This window comes from Lygodium microphyllum, chromosome 9 (genome assembly GCF_053477565.2).
Source record: "Lygodium microphyllum isolate KBCC chromosome 9, Lygodium_microphyllum_v1.1.10, whole genome shotgun sequence".
NCBI classification, from domain to species: Eukaryota; Viridiplantae; Streptophyta; class Polypodiopsida; order Schizaeales; family Lygodiaceae; genus Lygodium; species Lygodium microphyllum.
The window spans coordinates 42,726,675-42,753,257 of NC_141143.1; the positions used below are offsets into that span (position 1 = coordinate 42,726,675).

Genomic DNA, 26,583 nt, shown 5'->3' on the forward strand with positions numbered 1-26,583 from the left:
AACCTGAAGGATCAAAGAGAGGGCAACTAGGAGGGGTGAACGAGTTCTTCAGCCTTCTTCTTCAGGACTGGAGCTGAGTATGGCCGACGTACAAAAGCCAAAAGTATAAGAAGACTAGAAGACCCCAAAGACAAAGGATTCAAAGCCGAAAAAACAACTTGGATTCAAGTTGCTTTCCGACATCGAGACATCCAAAAACTTGAAAAATGTACTTAAGGATTGAATTGTTATTTGCAAAATTGAATTTACACTTGGAGAAGTCTTGGGGATTTCCAAGAGAGAATTTTATTATCTTATCATTGACATCATAAAAAGAAAATGACAAATTATTTAAGAGCCAACATAGGATATGATCCATCAAGAGGCTTTAGTTGTTGCCGAGGCATTTTTCTATGGGTTGTACATTGAGGAGATTGATTCTGAAGAGAAGAATATTGAGGAGTCTACAGATGGAGTTCTATGTAAGTCTCTTCATCCTTTACTTTAGCCCGTACAATATGATGAGAGCAAAGATGCACCTAGATTAGTGCCTCGTAGCCATTTTTCCTGAAGTCACTGGGCTCGTGCGACTACAGCAAATGTCGTCAAGATTGGTGAGACTAAGACTCCTTGTGTTGCTCTTTTTGATTATGGTTCTGAGATTAATGAAATTGTGCGAGGTTTATATGATATTGATATTGGTAGATGGCCAATTGATGTGGATCATGGTTGGCACATGCGTACGGCCAACAAAACTATAGGAGGATTTCGTTTCCTAATCATCTCTTTCATTTTGAGTTCCTCCTGGTAGTACTCTTTTCTTTGCAAAGTTTCTCTTTTTCATCTCTCTTATGCTACAGAATCTTTTACAACAATTTTCTACAATTTCATTGATGCATCCACCCCACATGTGAGTCAATTTGAGTCATATATACAGGGACATTAGGAGCTCTGACACTCTGTGTATCTTTAATTTCATGTGCTTTGACAAGGGTGGACACTCTTTTTAGTATACATTTCAATGCATTACATTTTTCACTTAGCTTTAGTTTGTTCACAATGATTGAGTATCGTTTCCAACTTAGTGCATCTATTTTTCGTGGGATAAAGGACAACACACGTGTCCGCCCGTAAGGGCGAGGTTGTACATAGTACATATACCTATCTAAAATCATTATTGAGGTACACTCGTCAGTACCACAAATCATGTGTCTCTATGTCTTGTTTCTATCAACCTGCATTTCTACACAGAAGCTCCATTGCAGCTAGCTCAACAAAGTGGTATTAGAGCTTGGTTCAGGCAATCGGGAGCTTGGCATTTCTTCAAGTGCAAGATCTTGAAGTTGAAGAAGAGTTTGCTATGAAAAGTTTGCAAACAGGGCAGGAAGGTTTGAAGCTTCTTCTTGAAGCTTGAATCTTCCCTTTTCATTTGAGCTTGTTGCCAGACATCATTGGCCACTTGGGGACCCTTCTCATCATCTCCAACACTTGGACTAGTATTCCAATCTCTTCACAACTAAAGGCGTCATGCATATGGATATGCATATCTGGTTTTCAGCAATGCTCATGACCTACAACAACTGCTCCTCTTTATTTGGCATCATGGTTGTGCTCTAGACTTTGCATCTAATGCTTAGCATTGAGCATTGAAGTATAGTATTATGCTTGGGGCTTATATACATTCAGCTTTAGATCTGAAATGCACAATATTCAGATATAAAATAAATAGGGTAACAACTATTTCTTGAGTGAATAATATTTATGGTTCACTTATGTGATGACTATCTGATGCCCATTTAGTGCTACATGACTTGGAGATGTTATATCCATGATGAGAGATCGTTTTGGGGTGATCAGAGTAATCATTTTTCTTGGTTTTGATAGAGATTTGGCTGCTAGAATAACACGACTGGATGACATTTTGACTGCATATGCATTACGTTGTCACATGGAAATTCGCACGCGAGGGGGGGGGGAAAGGGGGGAGTTTCATGAACTCGCTCGCCACAGGGATGCTTAGCAAGATGGGAGGAAAGAATGATGAAGAGTACTCAACTTAAGGCCAATACGTGGAGTAGAAGAATCAAATACATTAGTGGTAAGGTAAGTTGGAAGAAGTCATGTAAACGTTCAAACTTGCTTTGTATTTGGGAACAAGATACAAGGGAACAATCTTTCAAGGTAAGAGATCCACTCCATGGTATAAGCACAAAAATATAGAAGTAAAGTGGTATTTTAGAGAAGGTGAGGATAGAGGATATCACAATTGTATGATGAGATATGAGTATGTGAGAACAATTTGATATATGTCATTTGGAAGTTTATTACAATGACGAAACATCCTTGTTTTAATGCTTTGGAGAAAGTTATGAACTTGTTGAAGCCTTGGTCTTATTGTAGCCTTATGTTGTCTTCATGTCCTTTGTTTGTCTCCACGAAGGTGATACTCAAAAATCTTTTTCTTCATAGTGGTAAATTTCCATATACAAACAATCTGTATAAGAGGCTATTGAATTTTCAGACGCTAAAATATAGATCCTTAGAAGCTTTATTTGGATAGGAACATAACAGAAATTAGTAAATTGAACAAGAGGCCATATCCTTAGTTACAAGGAACTGTAATGAATTTTGTTTCATATGCAGCTTATGAATCACAACGTACTCCAAGGCCTCGCACCAAAGATGACCTACGGGTCCTATGAACGATCCACTCTGAAAGAGCATAGTAGAAGGCAGCGATGGTGGTGAAGCTACAGACTCAGAATCAATGGATTGCGCTACGGCGTCACATGCTGCCCACAGGATTCCTGAGGTGACCTTTTGTGCCTGAAATAGCTTGACCAAGAGTCTTTGTCACCTTCAGTCTTCTCTCTCATCAGCATTTTCTTATGTTCTCTGCAGATTCTTTGTCACATTCGTGACGTTCCATTACTATAGCTTCACTTCGTCTTCATTATCTCCATGTCCACGGTCAACTTTCCTGTTGTGGCTTTTACTTGAAACCCCATTGCAGTCTTCGCCAAACCCTCCATCCACATTCTGAGACCACCATCTTGGTCAACAGGTCTTCGCCTTCATCATCTATCTCGTCGCTACCTTACGTCACGGCTATGCTATTGCTTTAGTTCCTTCTTTGACCATTGTTGCAGTGTCTTTAGTTAAGCATCATTGATTGATTCTTGCCATCGACTCCCTTCTTTTTGTCCTTTCGTCGCCTACTTATTTCCATTGGCCTCTTGCAATGACCTTTTTATACTAAAGAAAAACCATCATTAATGGCGCTTTCTTTCTCACGAAAAATCTCGTGATTCATAGAAAAGCCTAAGAAAAGCTTTCAATTTTATTGATAACATCAGTCTTTTTTTTTTGCCAACCTGCCTTTCCAGGCCACCATCATCACTTTCATTATCAAGCTTAATCAATTATTGCACTATTTGGACTATACTTCATCAATTTGGCTTGTAATGACCGTTTGCCCATATCACCTTTTCTCCCTCCTAGTTGATTAAGCCATAATCGAGAGCCAAGTAGCACCCCATTGTCTATCCTTAGATGACGAGTTTCCTGGGTTTATGTCAAGCAATCTGATGTGCCTCATAGGCAAGGAAACCTTTGAAGTTTAGCATCCACTGCAGGTAGTTTGTGCAAGCAGAATCCCTTTCCTTGAAAGCTTTTATGTCTGATCTTAATGCGTCTTAATTCAGTCCAATTCATGACATCAAATTTTGAGGGTATATATATTCAAGAAGAATGTTGTAGAGACCCAATAGCATCGTATACACTCGACATGGTTAATGTAAGCCCTTTGCACAAGATCAGAAGATCGACAAACTCTCAACTTGTGAAGCAAACTACTTTGCAACCCCCTCAAGATCATTATTACAAATGCATATTTACAAGCGAAGCCAAAACACAAGCCTGTATTGTCCACAAGGCATTGAATTGAAACTTCCCATTTGCATCTGATATAGCGTGGCTCAAGGCTTTCTCATCAAATGGTGAATCCTCATGACCTTTAGGGCATGCATACTTTAATGCTGTACAACCAAGTAAACAATACTCCACACAAAAATTATGAATGTACTGAAAGAATGTGCCTTGACTAACTACTTGTGTTCATGTGTCATGCAAAAAAACATACACAATAGAAAATAAACTCATAATGACGCTGAGCAAAGAGTCCAAAATCTTGGAAGAAAAATCTACCCTTAGGTTTGAAGAGGTAGATGCTATCGGAGGGGTTTATGCCAAAAGGTCAAATCCACCGGGGATCAGAAGTAGAAGGAAGTAGAGATGGGAGATGGAAGAGAAGATAGAGAATACCCAAGTGGTAAACATGACAAAAATAAATCACAATGAATTGAATCAATATATATTGAAAGAACCTGGAATCTTTGCACTACTCAGAAGCAATCTCCAGGCATTAGTTCTCCTGGAGCTCCTTCGTAGACCAAAAACATGGATCAGAAAAATCAGCTCTTTCTCTGCTGCCTGGAGCCTAAATCTGATGGCTCTGTTGGCTTCGAAAGGGGGGTAAAACTGCAGGACACCTGCTCACGGATCTCCGTGATCACGCCTTCTTATTTTTTTAGTTCAATCTACGGTTTTCAGCCTGTTTACAGCGATCGCGACCCGCGTGATTTCATCCATCTGCCTTTTTCATGAAAAATCTTCTAATTGGCTAAAAAAGCAACTAGCATTTTGCATGCTATCCTAATCTAGAAGCTTTTTCTAACTTTTTCAGATTTTTACAATAAATAATATTAAAAATAGACTAAAAGTATAAAAAATTCTAGTATTTTTGGATAATCCATGCAACTCACACTAGTACTAATGGCTCAGATCACATTGACTCTCTAGATCAATAGAGAAGTTGGATGATGATGCATTCCATACTTTTTTACATTGTGTCCTCATAACATCATGACATCCACCCCCTTTGAACCTGCACATCCTCCGGTATGTGCCAAAATCCTAGTTGTCACCAGATTCTGAGTCCTCCTCATCCTCTGCAACCATATCCGTTACTTCTTCATCTTCCATATCTTCTTGGCTAGCCCCTGTATCATGGCCACTATTTTCTTCCAATTCGGGCAACTCATAGGCAGTAGATTCTCGCCTTTTGAATAATTTTATTATTTTCCCTGCTACAGAAAATTTTATAGTTGTCCCATCCAGCTCATTTAATGCATAAGTAGCATTATCAAACACCTATCTTACCACATAGGGTCCAAACCATCTTTTGGAAACTTTCTGCATGGCACTATGCTAGTTATCTAAACTGCTATCATAAACCAATACCCAATCCCCATCCTGTATGGTTCTTAGTCTCAGTCTATGTCTTTTGTCAAATCGTTTCTTGTTCTATATCCTTCCTACCCTTAACTTTGCAGTTGCTGCCTCTATGTTTTCTAACTTTCTTTCCAATTTTCTAATGCGTAAGGCCAATAACTCCTCTCAATTCAACTCCTCCTCCCAAAGTAACACACTCCATGTGACTGTCACCTCTTCTATAGGCATGATAAGTTTTTGACCATACATCAATTCTGCAGGCATAAATCCTATAACAACACTATGAGTTGTTCTGTCAGCCGACAAAGCATAAGGGAGCAATTGTGGCCACTCTTTTATCTTCTCTCCACATGCTTTTGCCAATGCCTTCACAATGGGTGGATGACCTCTTTCACTTTTGCCATTTCCTTCAGGGTTATAGGCTGAAGTTAAAGCAAGCTTTATCCCCAACCGTGCGAAGAAATCATGAGCTTCATCTGCATCCAACTCACCCCTATCTCTTGTAATTTTTCCCACACAGTCATATCGACAAAAGATCTCTTATAAGAGAAAAGTACATACGTCATTTGTCATCTTAGTATGTAGAGCTCTCCCTTCCACTTGATTAGTCAAGTCATCACGAGCAAGCACAAGATACCTCACTTGCCAAAGACATGTAGGCATTGTGACTAAATCCACCACCCACTTAAAATGAAGAGACAATGGATATGTGGGTGGCAATCCATCCCGATGTCTCACAGTTGAATACATTTGACACGTCGTACATGTTTCAACAAAGTGAGAAACATCCTTATACATACCCTCCCACCAAGATCTTTCTTTGATCTTTGTAAAAGTACCCCAAACACCTCTATGACTAGCCCATAAGCTTTCATGAAGTTCTTACATTACTTTTACTTGTGAAGCTCTATCACCCAAAACTCACAATGGCATACCCAATTTCTTTTTAGCATGTTTCCATAAGTATCCATCTTTTAAGAAAAATCCATAGGCTTTCCTCTTGATCTTCTTAAACTCCTCATCTGATCACTCATCTCTCTTTATTAATGTACTGAGATATTGACCAATTCTCAGCCACCACTGTCCTGCATATTTGTCTTCCAAAAACACTTCTACACAAGATGCAAAACATCTAAAGTGTCTTCTCTTTGTTGTCCAAGCTTCTATTAATGCTATAGCAACACCTTGCATTACTAAAGTCACTCTTGCAACATCATTTTCAACCATAAGAAAGTCATCTTCTTCCTCCTCATCCATCTTCATTCTCATAACGTGCTCGAGATAACATGTTTGCCACTGGGTTATCTCTTCCTGTAATATGCTGAAATTCAAGGCTCAAAGATTTAATGTATGCAATCCACCAGAGCATAGCAATGTCCAGGATAGCATATAAATGTCTCGATCGCTCCTAGAAATTGCTTGACCCTCACATGAATCAGGATGGGATCCTGGAGTCCTCGGTGTACTAGTGAAGGGATGGAAATCTTGGAGGGTTTCTTTTCTTCTACGCAAACAAAAAGGATTTTCCAATAAACAGAGGTTTATCTTCTGCGTAAGCAGAAGATAAAATCAATGTAAATAACTTTGTAAAATAATAAATAAATATATTTTGTCAAAAGAGTATTTTCTCTGAGTATCGTAAAATTACATGAAGAAACCTATGATAACGAGATTAATTAATGAAGTTGCTTTTACATGCCATAACTTAATGTGATAGGTAATTAGAAAACTAAAGAAAACCATTTGTGGGAAGCGGATGGGTGAGATCCCTAACGGATTCGTTCTACAGATGGGTGGTCCCAGTAAGCTGGGAGCTTCTTTCAAGAGATTGAATGAAACATTAATTAGAAAAATTTAGGTAGAGATGAGCATTAACTTACCTAGGGTCAGGTCTTAAAACCCTAATAAAAAATTATCTTAGGGAAAAGATGCAGTGATTGTGCCACCAAAACTCTACTAAGGTCCCCTGAATCCTAACTAGTTACTCAAAAAAAGTATTGCACACCATGAACCAATGGTAACTACGATTGCTCCAATTGGACGAGAAGCCCTTCTAGGACATCTCCGATGGAGCTAGTTGATGTATTGATGCCTCAGTTGTCAAATTAGGACTCGGAGCTTGTAGGTTGATCCTCGTGGGGATGGCCAGTACTTTCCATTACATGGTGGGCTTTGGGAAACCTAGACAATAGATCCCATGCATTCTCGTGAGTGCTAGGTGAAGCCATCTAGAATAGTTCTCTGATGGACCACTAAAACGTGCTGCCAAGGAATTATTAGATAGACGCGTGACACGTGGTATTAGAGCATAATTGAAATTAAAAATATCTATGGTTTTTTAGACCAATTTTTCTAAGTAGCAATTTGTCTGCTAATTATTAAGGAATAAACTTTGGCAGAATAATTAAGCCTCGAACCAGTTCCTTGTTTTTCAAGCAATGTACACATCTATGGTGAACTCCATGGATGATGAGTGGAGAAGAGAAATGATGAGGATACTTGATCGCCTATAAGATCCATCCCCTATGAATTGTGAAAGAAGATGGTTCTAGGATGAGCATTACGGTTACATCAAGGCCAATCGATTCTTCAGCATGCAGAATAATTTAAAACACCTTGAATGGTTGAAAATTTTAAAAGTAATTGAGGCCTTTATAATTTGTCTATCTAGAAGGATTCCACTTATGATTACTAGTGGTTGGTAGATACGTTGTCACAACGCATAGGGTTGAAGGTCACCATAGAGATTTGGCAAGAAAATCTAGACAAGATAAATGGAGAGGTGTCTTCAACATATAAGTAGATTGCAATAAATGTTTAAAGGTTCAAGAAGTACTTCTTGGTCAATCACAAGGGTTTGAGAGAGAAGTTTGTATTGAGGTTCAAGAACTTAGACTTTGGAGATGAAATAGATAAGAGAAGGGTTGAAGGTTTCAAGACAAGTCCTTGAAGATGTTAAGGGAGCTTTCAATTGCATGATCTTAGTAAAGATAGAGAAATCACGGATTATGAAGTTAAGTACATGTATTATAAACAACTCAGCATCCCATCATTCAACTTTGCATGATTACATTCAAAGTAAACTGTAAGGGACAAGGCTTTTGATTCAATTACAAGGCTTGTAGGACAAAGAGCTTTGCTTCAAGAGAACTTCAAATAAAGATCGTGAAAAGGTTAAGATACCATAGCTAAGAAATAAAGAGAAAAAACTCCTCTTAATTCAATTCATAGCATCTTTGAATGATCCTCAAATATTGCCCCGTCATAAGGGCACATAATTTTTGCATAATTTGACTAGATGTCAACTGTAAAGCAAGAAATAAATTAAAAGATCAATGTTGTAGCTAATTCTCTGAATATGTCTGAAGATTTCAGCCCCAAATCAGCCCATAAAACTTTCGGAATTCACCTCCGATGATAGTATAAACTTTCCCTAACATAGAGAGCATAGAACAAGCAAGTACAAGTGTAAATCATACCATATGAAGCATTTGATAAGTAAAGGAATTGCTATCCACAAAATCATTGTGTGGGCTCCCTATTTCACACAATGTACATGGCTTCAACCTTCTAAGAAGACACTTTGTTGTAGCAAAAAAATAACCCCTATATTCAACAGCATGTGACACACAATAGGTAGCTTGCAATAGGCATGTAGAAGTAGGAGAGAAGATGGAATTCATGTCGAACTTGTTTGCTTTGTAATTGGCCACCTATTTCAACCTCAAGCACGTACATAGAGCAATCAAGATGCTCCCTTCCACAATGCTAATGCAATATCTAGTTGCATCAAATATACCAATGCCATGAATCTACAAGAAGAGAAAAATAAGTGTTGCTACCCACAATACTTTGTTTGGGTTGAAATGTTCAGCCCACTTTCTTCTCACAAACAAGTTAAGAGGGTTTCTTGACATAATCTTCTCCCCAAGTTGCAGTGAGCTTCCATAGCATAAATGAGCCCTTTGTGTCAAGATTAATAAATAAATCAAGTAGATGGAATTCAGCCCTCTAAATTATAGGATTAGAAGATCAATAACAGTCCCTATTCAACTCTTAAAAGACTTAAGAGAGTGGATTTTATGTCTCTCTTGACATGGAAGTTCAAACTCAGCATACACACGTTAGGCCTAGACCTTCCTCAAGACTCATAATTGAGCTCCCATATGTATGGGCTGATGCCCCTTAAATACATAGGCCTGCCCAGTTTTTCTCAACCAAGAATGGCCTTTCATTTTTTTCAAAGCATGGGAAGAGTAACACTTACATGTCAAGTGGAGTTAGTTGCAGTTAGTTGTGGTTGCATGGCTTGAACAACCCCTTTGTGCGGTAGCTTTGGACACCTCTTCCCCTTCTCCATCCATGGCGCTTGCTTCAGCCCGAAAAATCCAGTAGAAAAAATGAATTGTTTGCTGCCCTCTTGTCTCTCACTTGACTTGCTCATTGATATCATAAGTCACACAAGTGATAATGCAAGGCATATACAATGTCCTATGCTCAAAGGCATAGTCAACTTCATGAACTTTGGTGATTTTTCTCAATAATAAACTTGTGAGTCCTATTTTTAAAGTAATTACATCACTAACACATGTATTTAGGCTTACAACCAAGCCATTTAAGTGCCAAAATCACTTATATCATGACATATGGAGCATGACTTACAAAACTTGTAGCAACTCCACATAAGCAATTGTTAACCCTCAAACGAATGAAGGTGGAAAATTCGAAAAAGCTAAAGTAGAAGACAAAGACAAAGGCCAAGGCAAAGAGAAATGGAAGAAAAAGTCGCACAAGGAGAAGAGTCCTAAATAAGGGAGAAAGGCACACAAGGAAAAGTGCAAGTCAAAACTTTTGTAAAAGAGCGCAAGCGCATCATGGTTTCATTCAAGGAGCGCCGGGCTCTCACCCACACAATTTGTAAATGTAGACAGGCGGTGGAAAGGAAGCTAGGAAGATAGAAGGACAATGGGAAAAAGGGCCTAGGCTACAGTCGGCCATGTAAAAAAAGGGGAAAAGGGGATGACCGCCCAAAAGGGATTTAGGGTTTTGTATATAAAGTTGAAAAGTGAATGAGAAGCTCGTTCTTGTGTGTGGCCAAAAGTATCTCTCCTCTTCTTCTTCTTCTTCTTGTTTTTGCTTGCTTGAGCTTGTGCTTGAGAGAGGGAGTGTGAGAGTGTGAGGGAGTGAGTGTGTGAGGGTGAGGGACCGTGGGGTGGAGAAGCTCTCCATCTTCTCTTCTCTTATCTTGCTCGCGGTGATGGAGCTTGGAGCTTGGAGTAGGAGGACCGAGCTTACTTGAAGCTTGCACTTGGATCATGGAGCCACCGGAGTATGCGAGAGAGGAGGCAACTCCATTGGCATGAAGGTAAGCTGACTACACTCATAGGATCGACGGCGCGTCAGCTAGGTGAGAGATATCCATTAAAGCTCACTTGAAACACTTGAAGCAATAAGCGGTCCGTGGGTCTTGGCGATTGAGTGTGGGACCAACGGATTCAAGCTTGAGCACTTGCACGTCTCATATCGAGCATCAAAGTAAGGGATTCATCCTCGAAACGGAGCTTGAGATAGGTAGGAAGTTTGGGTGTTTTTGATCTTCAAAACAAGTAAGTATTTTGGGATATTTTGTTTGTTTGATGATTAGGAAACATGGAGAAATTATTTTTGTTTTTTGCTTTTGATTCTTGTTGCATTTAGCGTAGGTTAGGATTAGGAAATCGCACCGAAGAAGGGTAGGGTTTACTGTTGCAAAATAGGGCAAAAATCGTGCAAAAAATGGTAAAAAGCTCGCTTGTGATGCCTAAGATTAGCAAATGAGTGATTGGGGGTATCAACACCATACCCGGGAAGGGGTATAAGAGCCAAGAGGCCAAGGGAGAGCTCATTTGTGACCATTTCAGTGAGTGAGTGAGAGAGAGAGAGAGAGAAAGCCATGGCAGGATTCGATCCAATCTTACCATCGACGAGCCTACCGCTCTATTTAGGTATATGAATCCCTTTCCCTATCCCCCTAGATAGGATCTGGAGGTTTATGCTTGCTACGATTGATTAAATTGTAAGAATCGAGAAAAATCAACCTCTCGTTGTCGTCGTCGCGTCGCGTTCGGCCCGTCGGAGCGGTCGCTTCTGGGCCGAGTCCTAGAATCGGCCCCCTTGGCCCTCTTTCGTTCGGCCCACTTGGCCCGAAACCCTAATCGGCCCTCGCCTAAACCTACTCGGCCCGTCAAAATTGACCATTCGGCCCGTCCGAGCCAAACGGTCCAAGCCATAGGATTCGGCCCTTGGCCATGTGTCATATTCGGCCCTCGACTCAAGTGCCTCGGCCCATCCGAGTGTCCTCGTCCAAATTGACAATTCGGCCTATCTGAGCCAACTTGTTCGAGTGACTTTGTCCGAGCCTGCGCCTCTGCCCATCCGAGTCTTCTTTGTTTGAGTCACAAATTCGGCCCTTGGCCCATGTACCTCAGCCCGTCCGAGTGACCCACTCGGTCCCTGCAATTCGGACCAGCTGGACCAAGTGTAAATTTTTATCAAATTCTCAGAAATTTGACCTGGCCCGGCTAGAGCTCTCAGCAGCGCAAACTGTCGAAAGTCCTTCTGATGCTTAGAACTTGAATCTAGCACATGGAATAGACAAAACCGTAGGAAGCAGTCGCTTAGCAGCTTGAAGTAGGCAGTACCGAGACCCAGAGACCTAGATGGAAAGCATTGAGCAGTTAAAACTTGATTGGAAAAAAACAAACGAGGCAACATATTAGAAAAACCCTTAACCCTGTCAAGGCAGTTAGAAAATTGACCAACAAGCCTATCAGGCCCAAAACAAAGCGAGAGTGCGTAAGACGCTTCGAGATTGTTTGCTGCACTCACCTTGAATTTCCGCACTCAAATGCACTTAAGAAAATTCAAAGTTTGATTCAGCACAAGTGCACAAGAGGTGACATGCACACTAAGTGACCATAAATTAAGGATTGTATTCAATAACTGAAGGAACTCACTCACATAAACCACCTAGAGTTCGACCACCCAGAGTTGAACCACCCAGGATCGAATCACGTGTCAAAATCGGACCATTCGTCCTAGCATAAAAAATCGGACCACTTTTTTTATCCGACTCCCAAAATCGGACCACCCTATCCTATTCGATTCCTAGAATCGGACCACTTCAAGAATCGGACGTGACCAAAATTGGATCATTGGGCAGATCGGACCGACCCAAAATTGGACGTCTGATTCTGATAATCGGACTCCTAAAAATCGGACATCTGAGAATCGGATAAAAAACTGTCAAAATCAGACAAGTATCTAGATACAAATTGTGTTCTAGATTGGGCCAAATAGGATCAACCTTCAAACGAACGAAGGTGGAAAATCCGAAAAAGCTAAAGCAGAAGGCAAAGACAAAGGCCAAGGCAAAGAGAAACGGAAGACAAAGACGCATAAGGAGAAGAGTCCTAAATAAGGGAGAAAGGCGCACAAGGAAAAGCGCAAGTCAAAACTTTTGTAAGAGAACGCAAGCGCATCATGGTTTAATTCAAGGAGTGTCGGGCTCTCACCCATGCAATTTGTAAATGTAGATGAGCAGTGGAAAGGAAGTTAGTAAGATAGAAGGACAGTGGGAAAAATGGCCTAAGCTACGGTCGGCCATGTAAAAAAAGGAAAAAAGGGGATGACTGCCCAAAAGGGATTTAGGGTTTTGTATATAAAGTTGAAAAGTGAATGAGAAGATCATTCTTGTGTGTGGTCAAAAGTAGCTCTCCTCTTCTTCTTTTTCTTCTTGTTCTTGCTTGCTTGAGCTTGTGCTTGAGAGAGGGAGTGTGAGAGTGTGAGGGAGTGAGTGTGTGAGGGTGAGGGACCGTGGGGTGGAGAAGCTCTTCATCTTCTCCTCTCTTCTTCTCTTCTCTTCTCTTCTCTTATCTTGTTCGCGGCGATGGAGCTTGGAGGTTGGAGTGGGAGGATCGAGCTTGCTTGAAGCTTGCACTTGGATCGTGGAGCTACCGGAGTATGCGGGAGAGGAGGCAACTCCATTGGCATGAAGGTAAGCTCACTACACTCATAGAATCGATGGCACATCGGCTAGGTGAGAGATAGCCATTAGAGCTCGCTTGAAACTCTTGAAGCAATAAGCAGTCCATGGGTCTTGGCGGTTGAGCGTGAGCTCCCACTACAGCAATGCAAGGAAGATTATGAGTAAGTAACCAAATTCAATCATCTTATTAGGGGACCATGGTAAATTTATTGCATTCTAAGGCAGAGAGCCCCCATCTTTGTTTTACCATGCCATATGCTGGTGAACTTAGGTTTTTATGACTTATTACACTAGGCAAGTCTTTTGTAGTATGTCTAGATTACAAGTGACTAAGTAGTATATGTATAGGTTAAAAGTTTTATGTTTAGACCATGGTCAAAGAATCTTATGACAACGTCTAGACTGTTATGTCTGTGACAAGGTACTAAAGGTAATCCTAGCTGATAGGATTATAATCCAAGGACATCACAAGTATTGAGATTACCATATCCATGGTTTTCCAGATCTATCATTTCCACAGTATAAGTTTTTGGACATAGACAGCAATTGCCTTACTTTCTTCTACATGAATGTAACTGATATCCATTCCTGAAAAAGAAAGATATAATGATATTCTATTTTGGAATTTGTACATAGCATCTATCAATGCTGATGTATGTCTACTTGTAAACATCTACCATTTGTAAATATCCCTTGTAAAAATCATAGCGTATGGCTACTGATAATAAAAGATAACAATGGCTACATTTTATCATTGTTTTACAAATCTAGTAAGATATTTTGATGTGGAAACAAAGCTAAAAAGTTTAAAGCACTAAACTAATTTGTGAAACTTATGATAACCCATGGTAATATATCTATTACTAGTCTAACTGAAATTGAAGAAAAGAAGTATCTCCTCAAGTAGGTTAAGCCACCGGAATTTGATGGCAAGTGTAAAGACATTGAAACTGAGGTTGAGTTTTGGATTAAGACCATGAACGACTACTTTAAAGCCGCGAGAACTACCATTACCATATTTGGGAATATGGGAATTTTCCATAAGTTTGGGACACATGGTCAAATCTTTGGATTTGTCATAACTTGAACACTATAACTCCAAATCAAGATCTCTATAGCTCAATAGATTCCATTTTTCAAGTGCTTTACAATGATAGGTCACATCATATAGTTTTGAGAAACTTATGGGCATGTTATCCCGGGTGCCACCATTTTAGTATTCAAAAAGTGGGAATTGGAAAAATTTCCAAACTCACTAATATTGTGTTTACCCTTGCTAATTAGGCTATGATTGCCGAGTTGAAATTGACCGATGAGGCATGCCTGTGGTGGAAACAATGGTGGAAAGACTAAGGACTTGTTGAGACAGCTATTACTCGGGGAAAAGCTGAAAGAAGTTGTGCGTGGTTGATATTTCCTACTAGCTTATGGCACACTAAAAATTAATGAGTTCTTTAACTTAAGATAGTTGGGAATGAGCCTGGAGGCATATTATTCAAAGTTTATCTCGCTGCTTAAATATGAGCCTTCCATGACTATTGCTTAGCAAGTGTCTAAGTTTTGTCACAGATTGAATGCTCCTCTGAACACACGCCTTGAATCTATGCACCCAGCTAATTTTTAAGATGCTTTGATTTTCATAGCACCTCTTGTTTAAGAGATTCAATCAAAGCCAAGGAATAATAGGCTTTGGAATCAAAACAAAGTGACTTCATGGGGCTATATTAAGTGAGTCTAAGGTCAATGTCCACTTGGTCAAGGAAAGAGGGCCAAAACAAATGCAGTTGGAAACTTTATATCTATGGGAAGTAATTTTGGAGGACCTAGGTGTTTTCACTATAATGAGTCTAGCTACTTTAAAAGACAATGCCCAAAGCTTGGTCAAATTCCTTGCCAAGGATAGTATAGAGGTAAGAACCAAGCTTCAATTACAAAAGGAAAGACATATGCTGTAATTCTTAAAGAGCTTGAAGAAGAGGGAAACCCAACTATGGAAGCCGATATGGAGAGGGTATCAGTTCATGCCACCCTCCATAAGGAAGGCCCAAACCACCAGCTTTTGGTGATTTAAACACCAATAGAATATCACGATAAGTCCTTTAAAATTTTGATTGATTGTGGAAGCACACACTTGTTCATGTCACCAAAGTGTGCCAAGAAATTAGATATAGAAACAATACCTAAATCTAGGTTACTTGTGGAACTTGCTAATGGAAAAGAAATCCTATCTACTCAACAAACTTGCAAAGTGACATTTAGACTGGGAAGCAATCTCTTTGAAATGGATCATGAATTTAGGAGCCTACAAATGTCTACTGGGTATGGATTAGCTAATCCCCAATGATGCACATATTCAATGCAAAAAAGGCCAGGTGACTTTTCAAAACCTAAAGGGGGGAAAAGTAATGACCCAAGGTGAGGTAGAAAAACACAAGGTTCAACTAGCCAAATCATCTCACATAATAAAAGGGTTAAGAAAAGGATTACCTATGTACCTCATAAAGTTAAATAAGGTTGATTAGAATAAACAAGACGATGAAGAGTCATATTAGTTTAAGGAATATGATGATATCTTCCTAGAAGAGCTAATATAATTACCACCTCGATGAGAAGTCGATCACAAGATTAGACTTGAACCAGGAGCCACTCCAATTGCTAAGAGTCCATATAAAATATCCATCCTTGAAGCAATTGAGCTGAAAGAGCAACTCAAGCAGTTACTGGATCAAGGATATATCATACCCAGAAATTCATCATGGGGAGCCTAAGTATTGTTTCAAAAGAGAAAGGATGGAACTCTCCGCCTTTGCATTAATTATGGAGGTCTAAACCAGGTAATAATCAAGAATAAGTATCCGATCCCAAGAATAAACGAGCTACTTGATAGGTTGCAAGGGACAAAAATCTCTTCCAAGATTGATCTCCGATCTGGTTATTACCAAATATAAGGATCAAGGAAGAAGATATCCCCAAAATTGCATTCAATACTAGAAATGGTCATTTTTAATTTCTTGTGATGTGTTTTGGTCTAACTAATGCCCTTGCTATATTTAACAGATTAATGCAAGACATTTTTCGACCTTATCTTGATGAGTTTGTCCCAGTCTTCTTTGATGAAATCCCAACATACTCCAAGAGAGACGAAAACCATGAGCGACAATTGCACATTGTGCTGGACATAATGAGGACGCACAAACTCTATACAAAGAAAAAGAAGTGTGCATTTTTCAAAAGACAAATGTAATATCTCGGATTCGTAGTATCTTCTAAAGGAATCTTTGTAGACCCAGCCAAGTTAGAGATGTTAAAGAGTGGAAACCTCCAATGAAAGTTAAGGAAGTGAGAATTTTTTTAGGGCTAACTGGATGGTATAGAATTTCTATAAAAAATTACAGCCTAATAGCTGCACCTCTCATTGATTTGCTAAAAAAGAAAAGTACTATTGTGTGGATACCCATTGAACAAGCCAATTTTGAGCAGCTCAAGAAAAGTTTGGTAACATCATCCATTTTCAAGCTACATGACCTGACCTAAGTCAAGAGTTTTAGACCATAACAGATACAAGTTCTCTTGCACTAGGTTGTGTGCATATGTAGCAAGGCCATCTGATAGCCTATTCCTCAAGGAAACTGAAAATCCATGAGAGAAATTATGCCACCCATGTTCTTGAGTTGTTAGATGCGATCCATGCTTTCTAATTGTGGTGACACTATCTACTTGGAAGTAAGTTTACTTTGGTCATTGATCACAAAAGTCTCAAATGGATATTTACTCAACCAGACCCCAACATGAGGTAGGGTCAGTGGATTAAAGTCTTACAAGAATCTGATTTTGAAATCAAGTTCAGACCTAGAAAAGAGAATGTGATTGCTAATGCATTAAGTCATAAAGCTTTTCTTAATGCACTTATCTTGGAAGAGCCATCTAAAGGAGAGACTTTAGCTACCATGATATCGATTACTAGCAATCCACTCATTGAGCTAACCAAAGAGAAGACAGACAAGGATCTTAAGTATCAGCTAGTGCTTAGAGAAATCCTAGTTATAAAGGACATTCATCCTAAGCTTAGTGTCAAATACCAAAAGCTCATTGTGGATGATGGACTTCTCTATTTCAGGACAAGGCTCTACATTCCCCTCAGCAAAGTGCTAAAAAAAAAGATATTATGGGAAGCCCATGACTCCCTATGCTCAGGACACACTGGCTATGCAAAAACTCTTAATACAATCAGGAAATGTTACTTTTGGGAAAGACTGAAGCATGATGTACTCATATATGTTATTGAATGCCTAAGTTGTCAATGGTGTCATGCCGCTACACGCACACTGTGTAAGAAAAAAATCTAGAGTGTGGCTTTCTTATTGATTTAGAGAGCCAATGCCATTTTAAACATTAGTGTTAGTATTCATGGTTCAAAAATATAAGATTTTTGGAAAAAATTTAGCCATTTTTTGATATTTTAGATATTATTTATTGTAAAAATCCATAAAATTGTAGACAACTTCTAGGTTAGGATGATATGTAAAAGAAAGCATGTAGCTTTCAACTAATTTGAGAGGATTTTATGTAAAAAGAGAGATTGACAAAATTTTAAGATCTGTGATTGTTGTTTTCAGGCAATGAACAATACTCTGAAGTGGGACATGAAGGAGTGATCTGGCAGAATTCTGGTTAGGTATACTGGTATTTTACCCCCCTTTCAGAGCCAATGGAAGCATCAGATTGGCGATATAAGAAGCATAGATAAAGGCAATATTTTATACACGTTTTTGTCTATTAGAGTTATATCTTCTCATAATGCTGAAAAAAACTGACAGGCTTCATCTCTGTTAGTATTCTTCTACATTTTTTAATTTTTTTTGAGAGCATTCTTCTAAGTCTTTAATTTCTTTGAACCCCTTCTCTTCCGTCTACTCCTCTCCCTAAATCTACCTTCACCCTACTGTCTCTTACTCTCGTGGTGGACTCTCGACACCAAACGCACCGACACCGTGTTAGGGGAAGCTTATGCTATCATCATAGGTGAATTTTAGAAGATATTTGGGTTGATTTGGGGCTGATATCTTCAGCCATATTTAGAGAATTAGCTATAGCATTGTTCTTTTAATTCATTTCTTACTCTACAGAAGGCATCTTGTCAAAATATACAAGTATTATGTGCCCCTATGGCAGAGCAATGCTTGTAGATCATTCATAGTTGCTTTGAGTTGAGTTAACATGAGCTTTTTCTCTTATTTCTTGGTTGTGGTAACTTATCCTTATTAGAAACTCAATTTGGATCTCTCTTGAAGCAAAACTCTTTGCACTACAAGCCTTGTAATTGACTCATAAGCTTTTGTCTATAACAGTCTACATTGAATGTAATCATGCAAAGTTGATGCATGCTATGGCATCATGTATGAATGATGCGATGTAGAGTTGTTTATGATACATGACAAAATATTGTACTTGATTTTATAATTTGTGATTGCTATTACAGTAAAGAAAACAAGCTTGATTTGAGTTAGAACTTATGAGATAATACTCTTTTGATCTTTGTTAAGAACATGCAGTTGAAAGCTCTATCAACATCTTCAAGAACTTGTCTTGGAACCTTCAACCCTTCTCTTATCTCTACCATTTTTGGAGTCTAAACTCTTAAACCCCCACACATTCTTCTCTTGCCAAACCCTGGTGGTGACCTTCAACCCTACGCATTGTGACAATGGGTGAAAGCTGAGCGTGTCAAAATGCCCGAAAAACTCTAGTCACTTGACATTCCACAGGTGAAATGGGAGTTCATCAGTATGGATTTTGTAGTTGGATTACCTTATGTTCAAGGAGGGTATAATTCAATCATGGTGATTAGGGAGATGCAGATAAAGGTCACTTATCTTATCCCAATTAAGACTAACTACAAAGCTTCAGATATTGCACGATTGTTTGTGAAAGAAATCTTTAGACTTCATGGATTTCCTAAACGGATTGTTAGTGAGTGTGACTCTCTGCTTATGTTACATTTTTGGAGAGGCCTATTTGAAGCAATTGGAACCCAACTTTGCTTTAGCACAGCTTCCCATCCCCAAATTGATGGTCAAATAGAGCAGGTTAATTAGGTCATTGAAGATATATTGAGAGCTTATTGTTTCAGAGAACTAATAAGGTGGATACAATATTTACCCTTAGTAGAATTTTCCTACAATGCATCATATCACCAAAGTATTCAAATGACTCCATTTCAAGCATAGTATGGGCAAATATTGTTTGACACCACTGAAATTCTCTAATCTAACCCTAAAGATTGAGGCTTTTAAGAAAATGCTAGAAGATATAGATGATCAAGTCAAAACTATCAGACAAGGCATCCAAGCTACCAAAGAATTCTAGAAAGCTTGCGCTGATCTAGGATGGCCAGAGTGTATCTTCTAAGAGGGAGACATGGTTTTCATTCGAGTATGCCCAAAGAAGAGTTCTCTATCATTGGGAAAGTTCAAAAGGTTGAGTTTAAGATATTGTGGACCATACAAGGTTGTCAAATGGCTAGGAGCTAATGTGTACAAACTACAACTTCCTAATCATGTGAAAGTCCATAATGTATTTCATGTTAGTCTTCTAAAAGCTTATGTGGAAAATCAAGATCATATTCTTGATGACGAGAAAATTGTAATGCCAAGTCAAGGAGCCCTTGAAATCCATCTTGATAAGATCCTAGATGTAAAAGAGAAACCTCTAAGAAACATAACCATTAGAGAGCATCTTATTTAGTGGAAAGAATTTCTTAAGGAGGATGTCATATGGATAGGAGAGACAACTTTAGAAAAATAGTTTCCCTCATTCATTTTTGAGATGAGGATATCTCGATTCCTCTAAGGAGGAGAGGATATAATATTCCCACCATGGTGCTTCATATCAAAAAATAAATTCATACTTGAGGCATTTTAAGCATTACTCCTCGAGCTATCACATTAGTGTCTGCATGTAATTTTCTTTATATCTAGTCTTCAATAAAACAATTCTGCAATTTGACACAAGAAGACATCTCAATGTTCCTAGCCAAAAAAACACAAAGATGCCTCGTAAATAATATTATGATGGCTTGATCATAAACTTTTTCTCATTATATTTGATTTAGCATTCTTGATTCCATTTAATGTGTTAAACATCACATTGATTTCATAACTACAAGACAAATCACAAAAGCCTTAATTGGTAGATAAAGAATCCGCAAGAATGAGCATGATATTGAGTAAGTGAAGTATCAAAGAGTATGGCACGACTTTATAAACTAGATAAGTCATGAGGTAAGTTGACCAAAAACCAGGTCCAGATGAAGTCATTTTGAAGAAAAAAAGACATTTTTGAAAAAATAGGTCAAAATTCATGATGTTTTTTATGCTTGGAGGGAGAGAAAGCATTTTTAAATCATCCCCATACCACCATCCAATAGGTAGAAAATCAAAATAAATTTTTAATAAAGGTCACTTGGCTCTTGACAAGTAGCTAAAAGAATGAGTTGACTGCATGTTCCCCCTCATGCCTATAAATACACCCCACCCCCTCTTCTTCACAAAGAAAGCAAGAAAACCTCTTGATGATGGAAAATTTTCTATGTTTATCTTTTCATTGTAGCTTGAGCCTTGAATGAGAAAAATATCCATCTTCTACCTCATTTTCATTTTCTCTACCTCCTATTATGCCTTCCTCCCATGTAACTATATTGCTAAGCAAAACACTGGCAATTTTTTTTTGGATGATCATCAACTCTCCCTAAACTACCACATCAATTTCGCTTGATATCCATGACTCCTCATAGTTGCAAAAATTCAAAAAGCCTATTTGAAGTAAGGAAAGCAAGGAACACGACTAATGAAGAAAATGACATGGTAGGAATTGGTGAAACCCTCATTACAGCAAGCTTGTGGATATGAACTACTAGCTTAGAAAAGTGATCTAAGTAATATAATAATTACCTATTAAATGAAAATACTCTTTCACTGGGAAAAGGATTATATGTCTATCATTAAGAAAATATCTTAATTATAGTTGATTTCATGATATTTATTGTTATTTCATTAATGATGTATGTGATCATAATAACAAAAAAATAGACAATTTTAGGGAAGAGAATATTTTATAAATTCTTTCTAAAAGTGACTATCTTCATTTTATTTTGCTAATGATAAGCATATGCATATGACTTTTATAACAATTTATAGAAAATCATTGAGATAATATCATGAAATAATCAATGCATTAAATCAACAAAAAATTACGTAGAAATTTTTTTACTAGACGTGCATAGATTAGATGTGTGAAAATATAATTTGATGTCTAAAAGATAAAAGAAAAATTGCACTTATGAATTTTGCATTGCCTAGAATAAGGTTTTCATAAAAACAATTAGTTTTGCATTTAAGATATAACTAAATAAAAATTGATCTTTCTAGATAATGTTGAAAGTTTAACAAATGGTCCGAACATTGTGAATTAAACCATAGAATATAAGTATAATAAAATAAAAATTATTTTCTTACTGAAAACACACGCAATGTTAATATTAATGATCATATTAGCAAAAGTGTCAATATCATGAGTTGACCCACGTATGATCAGCAAGAAAACCTAACCTAAAATATCGAGAATGTTGAAGGAAAAATAACTATGAAATACTCTACAACTCTGAAACTATTAGTACCAAGAAAGTAAATAGATATCGAAAGTCTGTAAGACTTGTTGGATATTGATAATAATTTTTCAATACAAATTCTAAAGTCTAAACAGATGTGGAAAAGCATTTGAAATCCTACTAAGCACAGGTTAGGGTAGGATAGCACATGAATTGCTTGCCATATGTATAGATATCCATGTTACCTTTCAGGGCACAAATACTAAAAATTTTTATAAGAATAAAGTAGACTTTAGATTTGCAAAATAACTTGTGGATCCCGAAAAAGAGTTGCAAGTGGGAAGCGAAACCCTAAGCATAAGGTGGGACCTTAAAAGAGGAACCCTAGATTTGGGTGGGCTAATTCTTATGCTAAAAACACTTGCTGCCATTTCTTTTTTATTTTTGCATGCATTGATGGTTGCATAAGAAATATTGATTGTGCTTTTAGTAATTAGATCTGATTGTACATATATAATTAGGATAATAAGAGGAAAGATCACGCTATACCTCCCCCATGGCTAGATGCAGAACCCTGCTCCAAGGGGGATTGTTTTGTACTGGTGCCAGGAGCTTTGGACCAGCCCCGATGACGAGAGGTTGCTCAGTCAAGAATCCATTAGGCAAGAGGAGGCAGGAGTGCCAAGGGGGCTTTGGCTGTAAATCTCTCGATTGCTCCTAGGAAGTGCTTGGCCCTCACACGAATCAGGATGGGATCCTAGAGTCCTCGGTACTAGTGAAGGGACCAAAATCTTGGAGGGTCTCATTTCTTCTGTGTAGACAGAAGGGATTTTTTGGTGAGCGGAGGTTTACCTTTTCCATAGGCAGAAGGGAAAAATCATTGTAAATAACTTTATGAAATAATAAATAAATATATTTTGCCAAAAGAGTGTTTTCTCTATCTTTGTGTTGTGCCGTAAAATTATGTGAAGGAACTTGTGCTAACGGGATTAATTAATGAAGCTCCTTTTATATGCCATAACTTAATGTGATAGGTAATTAGAAAACTAAAGAAAACCATTTGTGAGAAGTGGGTGGGCGGGATCCTTAGTAAGCTGGGAGCTTCTCTCAAGAGATTGAATGAAACGTTAATTAGGAAAAATTAGGTAGAGCTGAGCATTAACTTACCTAGGGTCAGGTCTTAAAACCTTGATAAAAAATTATCATAGGGGAAAGGTGTGTTGGCTATGCTGCCAGGACTCTGTTAAGGTTCCCTAAATCCTAACTAGTTACTGGAAAAAAGTGTTGTACTCCATGAACCAAGGGTAACTATGATCACTCCAGTTAGACGAGAAGCCCTTGTGGGACACCTCCGATGGAAATAATTGATGTATCGAGAACCCAGTTGTCAAATTAGGACCCTGAGCTTGCATGTTGATTCTCGTGTGGGGACAACCTATAGTTTTCGTTATGAGGTGGGCTTTGGGAAACCTAGATGATAGACCTGTGCATTCTTGCGAGTGCTGGGCGAAGTCATCTAGGATAGTTCCTAGATGGACCACTAAAGCATGCTTCCAGCGAATTGTTACGCAAGCACGTGACAGTCCTTCAAAGATACAAGAGCTCGAAGATTAATGTTTACCTTGCATAGTGTGTTTGCTATATTGAGCATTGTATTTATTCATTCATCTTCAATGTTCATTATCTTTGGGTTACCCTAACCCTATCGAGATCTTGTTTGAGTATATGATATTATGCAATTTTATGAGTGTTCTACATTTGAGTATTTTGTTAAAATGTCCACATTAGTTCTACTATAGATCAAGTTGCTTTGGGATTGACTCAATCCTCAAACCTGATCTTTTCTCTTTATGAGTTTGAAATTTGTAGGATTTTGTCCTTGTGCATGTGCATAGACTTCAAACCCATGTGGAGGTTTGGATAAGCTCTCTTCTCTCTATTGGAACTAAGGATTTTTGCCTACCATATTATGACAGAAAAGAAACTCCAAATATTATCAATTGATTATACCCCTTCCATGAAGGACCACATCAACAAATGAATAAGTTCCAAGATGATCTTGTTAGTGGATACGATGTCGTATTGCTGCGTATTCGATGTGTGAAAACCACCCAAAAGTTGTGTGTGTGATTTGGTACTTTGTACATACTTAGTAGTTATGTTTGCTCTTTCATTCTATGCGGGAAATATAGTGAAGAGGGTTTGGAGCAAGAGGAATTAATCAACAATGCTCTGGTTGACATGTATGCCAAATGTGACATGCTTGTAGAAGAACAGGGAGTTTTTGGTAGATTGGTAACTCGAGATGCAATCTCATGGGCTACACTTATTTCAAGATATGCCGATTATGGGCTTTGTGAGGAAGTACTAAACTATTTCCAAGAGATGCAAATTGAAGTACATTGGTGGATATATATGCCAAATGTGGAAGCTTGCTTGATGTTCAACACATGTTTGACTGCATGCGACAACATAATGAGTATTTTTGGAGTTCCCTTATCCTTGGCTATGTTGACAAGGTAATTCAGCTATTTGAGTCCATGACTGGGGTATATGACACTATTCCGACTGTAAAAGTTAATGCTTACGTTGCACTGCAGTAAAAACTGTTCCAGGTCTTAGGCTAATCGACAAATGGGCAGTTTTGATAGAAGGTGGGGAAAATCACTGCATTGGACTTTTTGATATGATCTTAGTGAAAGACAATCATATTGCCGTAGCTGGAGGTATTGCTAACAGCATTGCTGCTGTAGGCAAGAATCTGAAGGATCATAACTTGGATATTGGTGTTGAGATAGAGACAAGAACGCTTGAAGAAGTCAAGGAGGTTTTAAGGAAAATTGTTCCTGGTTAATAGTCTTTGTATAGAGTATGCTGCGAAATAGGCCGCTTTTCTGGTAAAAAAAGGGCCGCTTTACTAGGATCGAATATAGAAGAAGGAACGAAATGATGCTGGGAAAGCATTGAGGAACAGGGGAAAAAGCATGCGAATTCAACGGAGACCAACAGGGGATAGTGTGGGAGGATTGTCTTCTGGAGGTGGAGGCTTGCTGCATTTGGGCTACACAGAGAATAATAGGAAAACCTCTGCGCTTGTGAAAGAGGAAGCAATCAGGGAGGAGAACAGGGAACGCTGGGGGGGGCAATGTTGACGTCAAGGAAGGCACGGGAGGTGATGAAGGAAACGTTGAAGAAGAAGCTACAGTCGAAGACAAAATCACTAGTCATCGTCGAGACAAGGAAATTGAGAAGAAGACCTAAAGTTGCCGATGGTGTAGAGTACAAAAAGAGGAAAGCCGACGATGATCGATGCTGCTATGACAGATGTGACGGAGGACGAGGAGTGACGATGATGCTGGACTTCCTTCAGATCTTCATCTTGTTCCTCCATCTGCGATCGAAGAATTCCCTTCAGAGCTACCTTGCCTAATTGGACAACGAGATTCACATAGGAGTCCTTAAAGCGCTTACCAGCAGTCTACACATCACATTGATCATACTATAGCGACTGTCGTTCCTGTTTTGTTTTTGAATTCTGGTGACATATAGCCAACATGGACGTGCATCGAACAGTGTTTGTCCCAAATCCTTGCGAGACAGTTTAATTGATCCTTACCTTCATCCTGAAGACGCAGGGTCCAGAGATTCCCTCTTCTTCATCTTCACAGATTTTTTTCCCACAGTGTTGTAAATAGTGGTTTGTTTTGGGAATTCCATGGAGGTGGTGCAGAGACGCCATGATCACAAACACCTATCTCAACTGAAGTCTGCAATTCATGCATTCACCTACAGCAACATGACAATTCTAGTGATTCAGCACTCATTAAAGCTGTAGTCAGAGCTCAGTTTTTTTTTAAAACCAGACAAGAAGCTTGACTTCCCATATGAACTAGGAAAACATGCCACAAGTGCTGTGAGGATCAACAATGTTAGCCACTCACTGATTACTATCAAATTCCAAACAACAGCTCCAAAGAGTGAAAGTAGATCAGAGATAAGTTTAAGATTGTCAGCTTAAAGATGGTTGAAGGAGTTGAATTCTCTCCCGAAATTTTTGATGAGCAGAAGGACCTTGTAGTTGTAAAACAAATCTTATGTGTTAGATTCCTCGATTCCGATCATCCTACTTCTGAACTTGAGAAGCTAAAAACTGAAATTTCTGTCTGTGGATGATAACCATTTCTGCTTCCTGAAAGATGCTATCTCGGATAGACCCAAAGTGGAAATGTTTGGCTAACTGAAGTATGTTTCTCATAGATGGGCAGTGATTTCACTCCAGCCTCTTGTATCTTCCCTTGTTGTACTCACGGTAGAAGATTGAATTTGCATATGCCTTGGACCGTTCAGTTTACTTGTTGCTGAACAGTTACATTACCTCAGAAGTCAGATTGCAACTGCTGGTGATATGTCTGTGAAGATGAGGTCTCGTTGGGAGTTTGGCGGATCTATTATAACATACAAATCCTCTCATCTTGCTTCTATGTATGATTGATCTTCTATCCTGAAATTAATCAAGCTCCTCTGTGGTTGCAACATTGCTTTCACAAACCCTTCGACAACGATCATTTCATATATGAGTTAGTGCATGTCCTAATGAATGGACTCATTTCTTTTCACTATGATGTGGTTGCCAAATTTGGCACCTATTGTATGGTCTATAGGTACATTTTATGCCAATCGA

At 38.6% G+C, this 26,583-nt stretch overlaps 1 protein-coding gene across 1 annotated transcript; it reads left to right on the plus strand.

Moving 5' to 3' along the window:
• The first annotated feature begins 349 nt into the window (after nt 1-349).
• Nucleotides 350-24,756, plus strand: LOC148030977 (uncharacterized). The gene is made up of 3 exons (XM_087685522.1): nt 350-461; nt 576-707; nt 24,503-24,756. Exons 1-3 carry the CDS (start codon nt 350-352, stop codon nt 24,754-24,756), a joined length of 498 nt encoding a protein of 165 aa, XP_087541648.1.
• The last annotated feature ends 1,827 nt before the right edge of the window (nt 24,757-26,583 follow it).

What these genes read in the sequence shown, in the direction of transcription:
- LOC148030977 (XM_087685522.1), top strand. Translation starts at nt 350, where the DNA reads ATGATCCATCAAGAGGCTTTAGTTGTTGCCGAGGCATTTTTCTATGGG. An exon ending in GTCTACAGATGGAGTTCTAT is followed by an intron (nt 462 to 575) that starts GTAAGTCTCTTC and finishes GTGCGACTACAG; the next exon opens with CAAATGTCGTCAAGATTGGT. An exon ending in GCCAATTGATGTGGATCATG is followed by an intron (nt 708 to 24,502) that starts GTTGGCACATGC and finishes GTTGCACTGCAG; the next exon opens with TAAAAACTGTTCCAGGTCTT.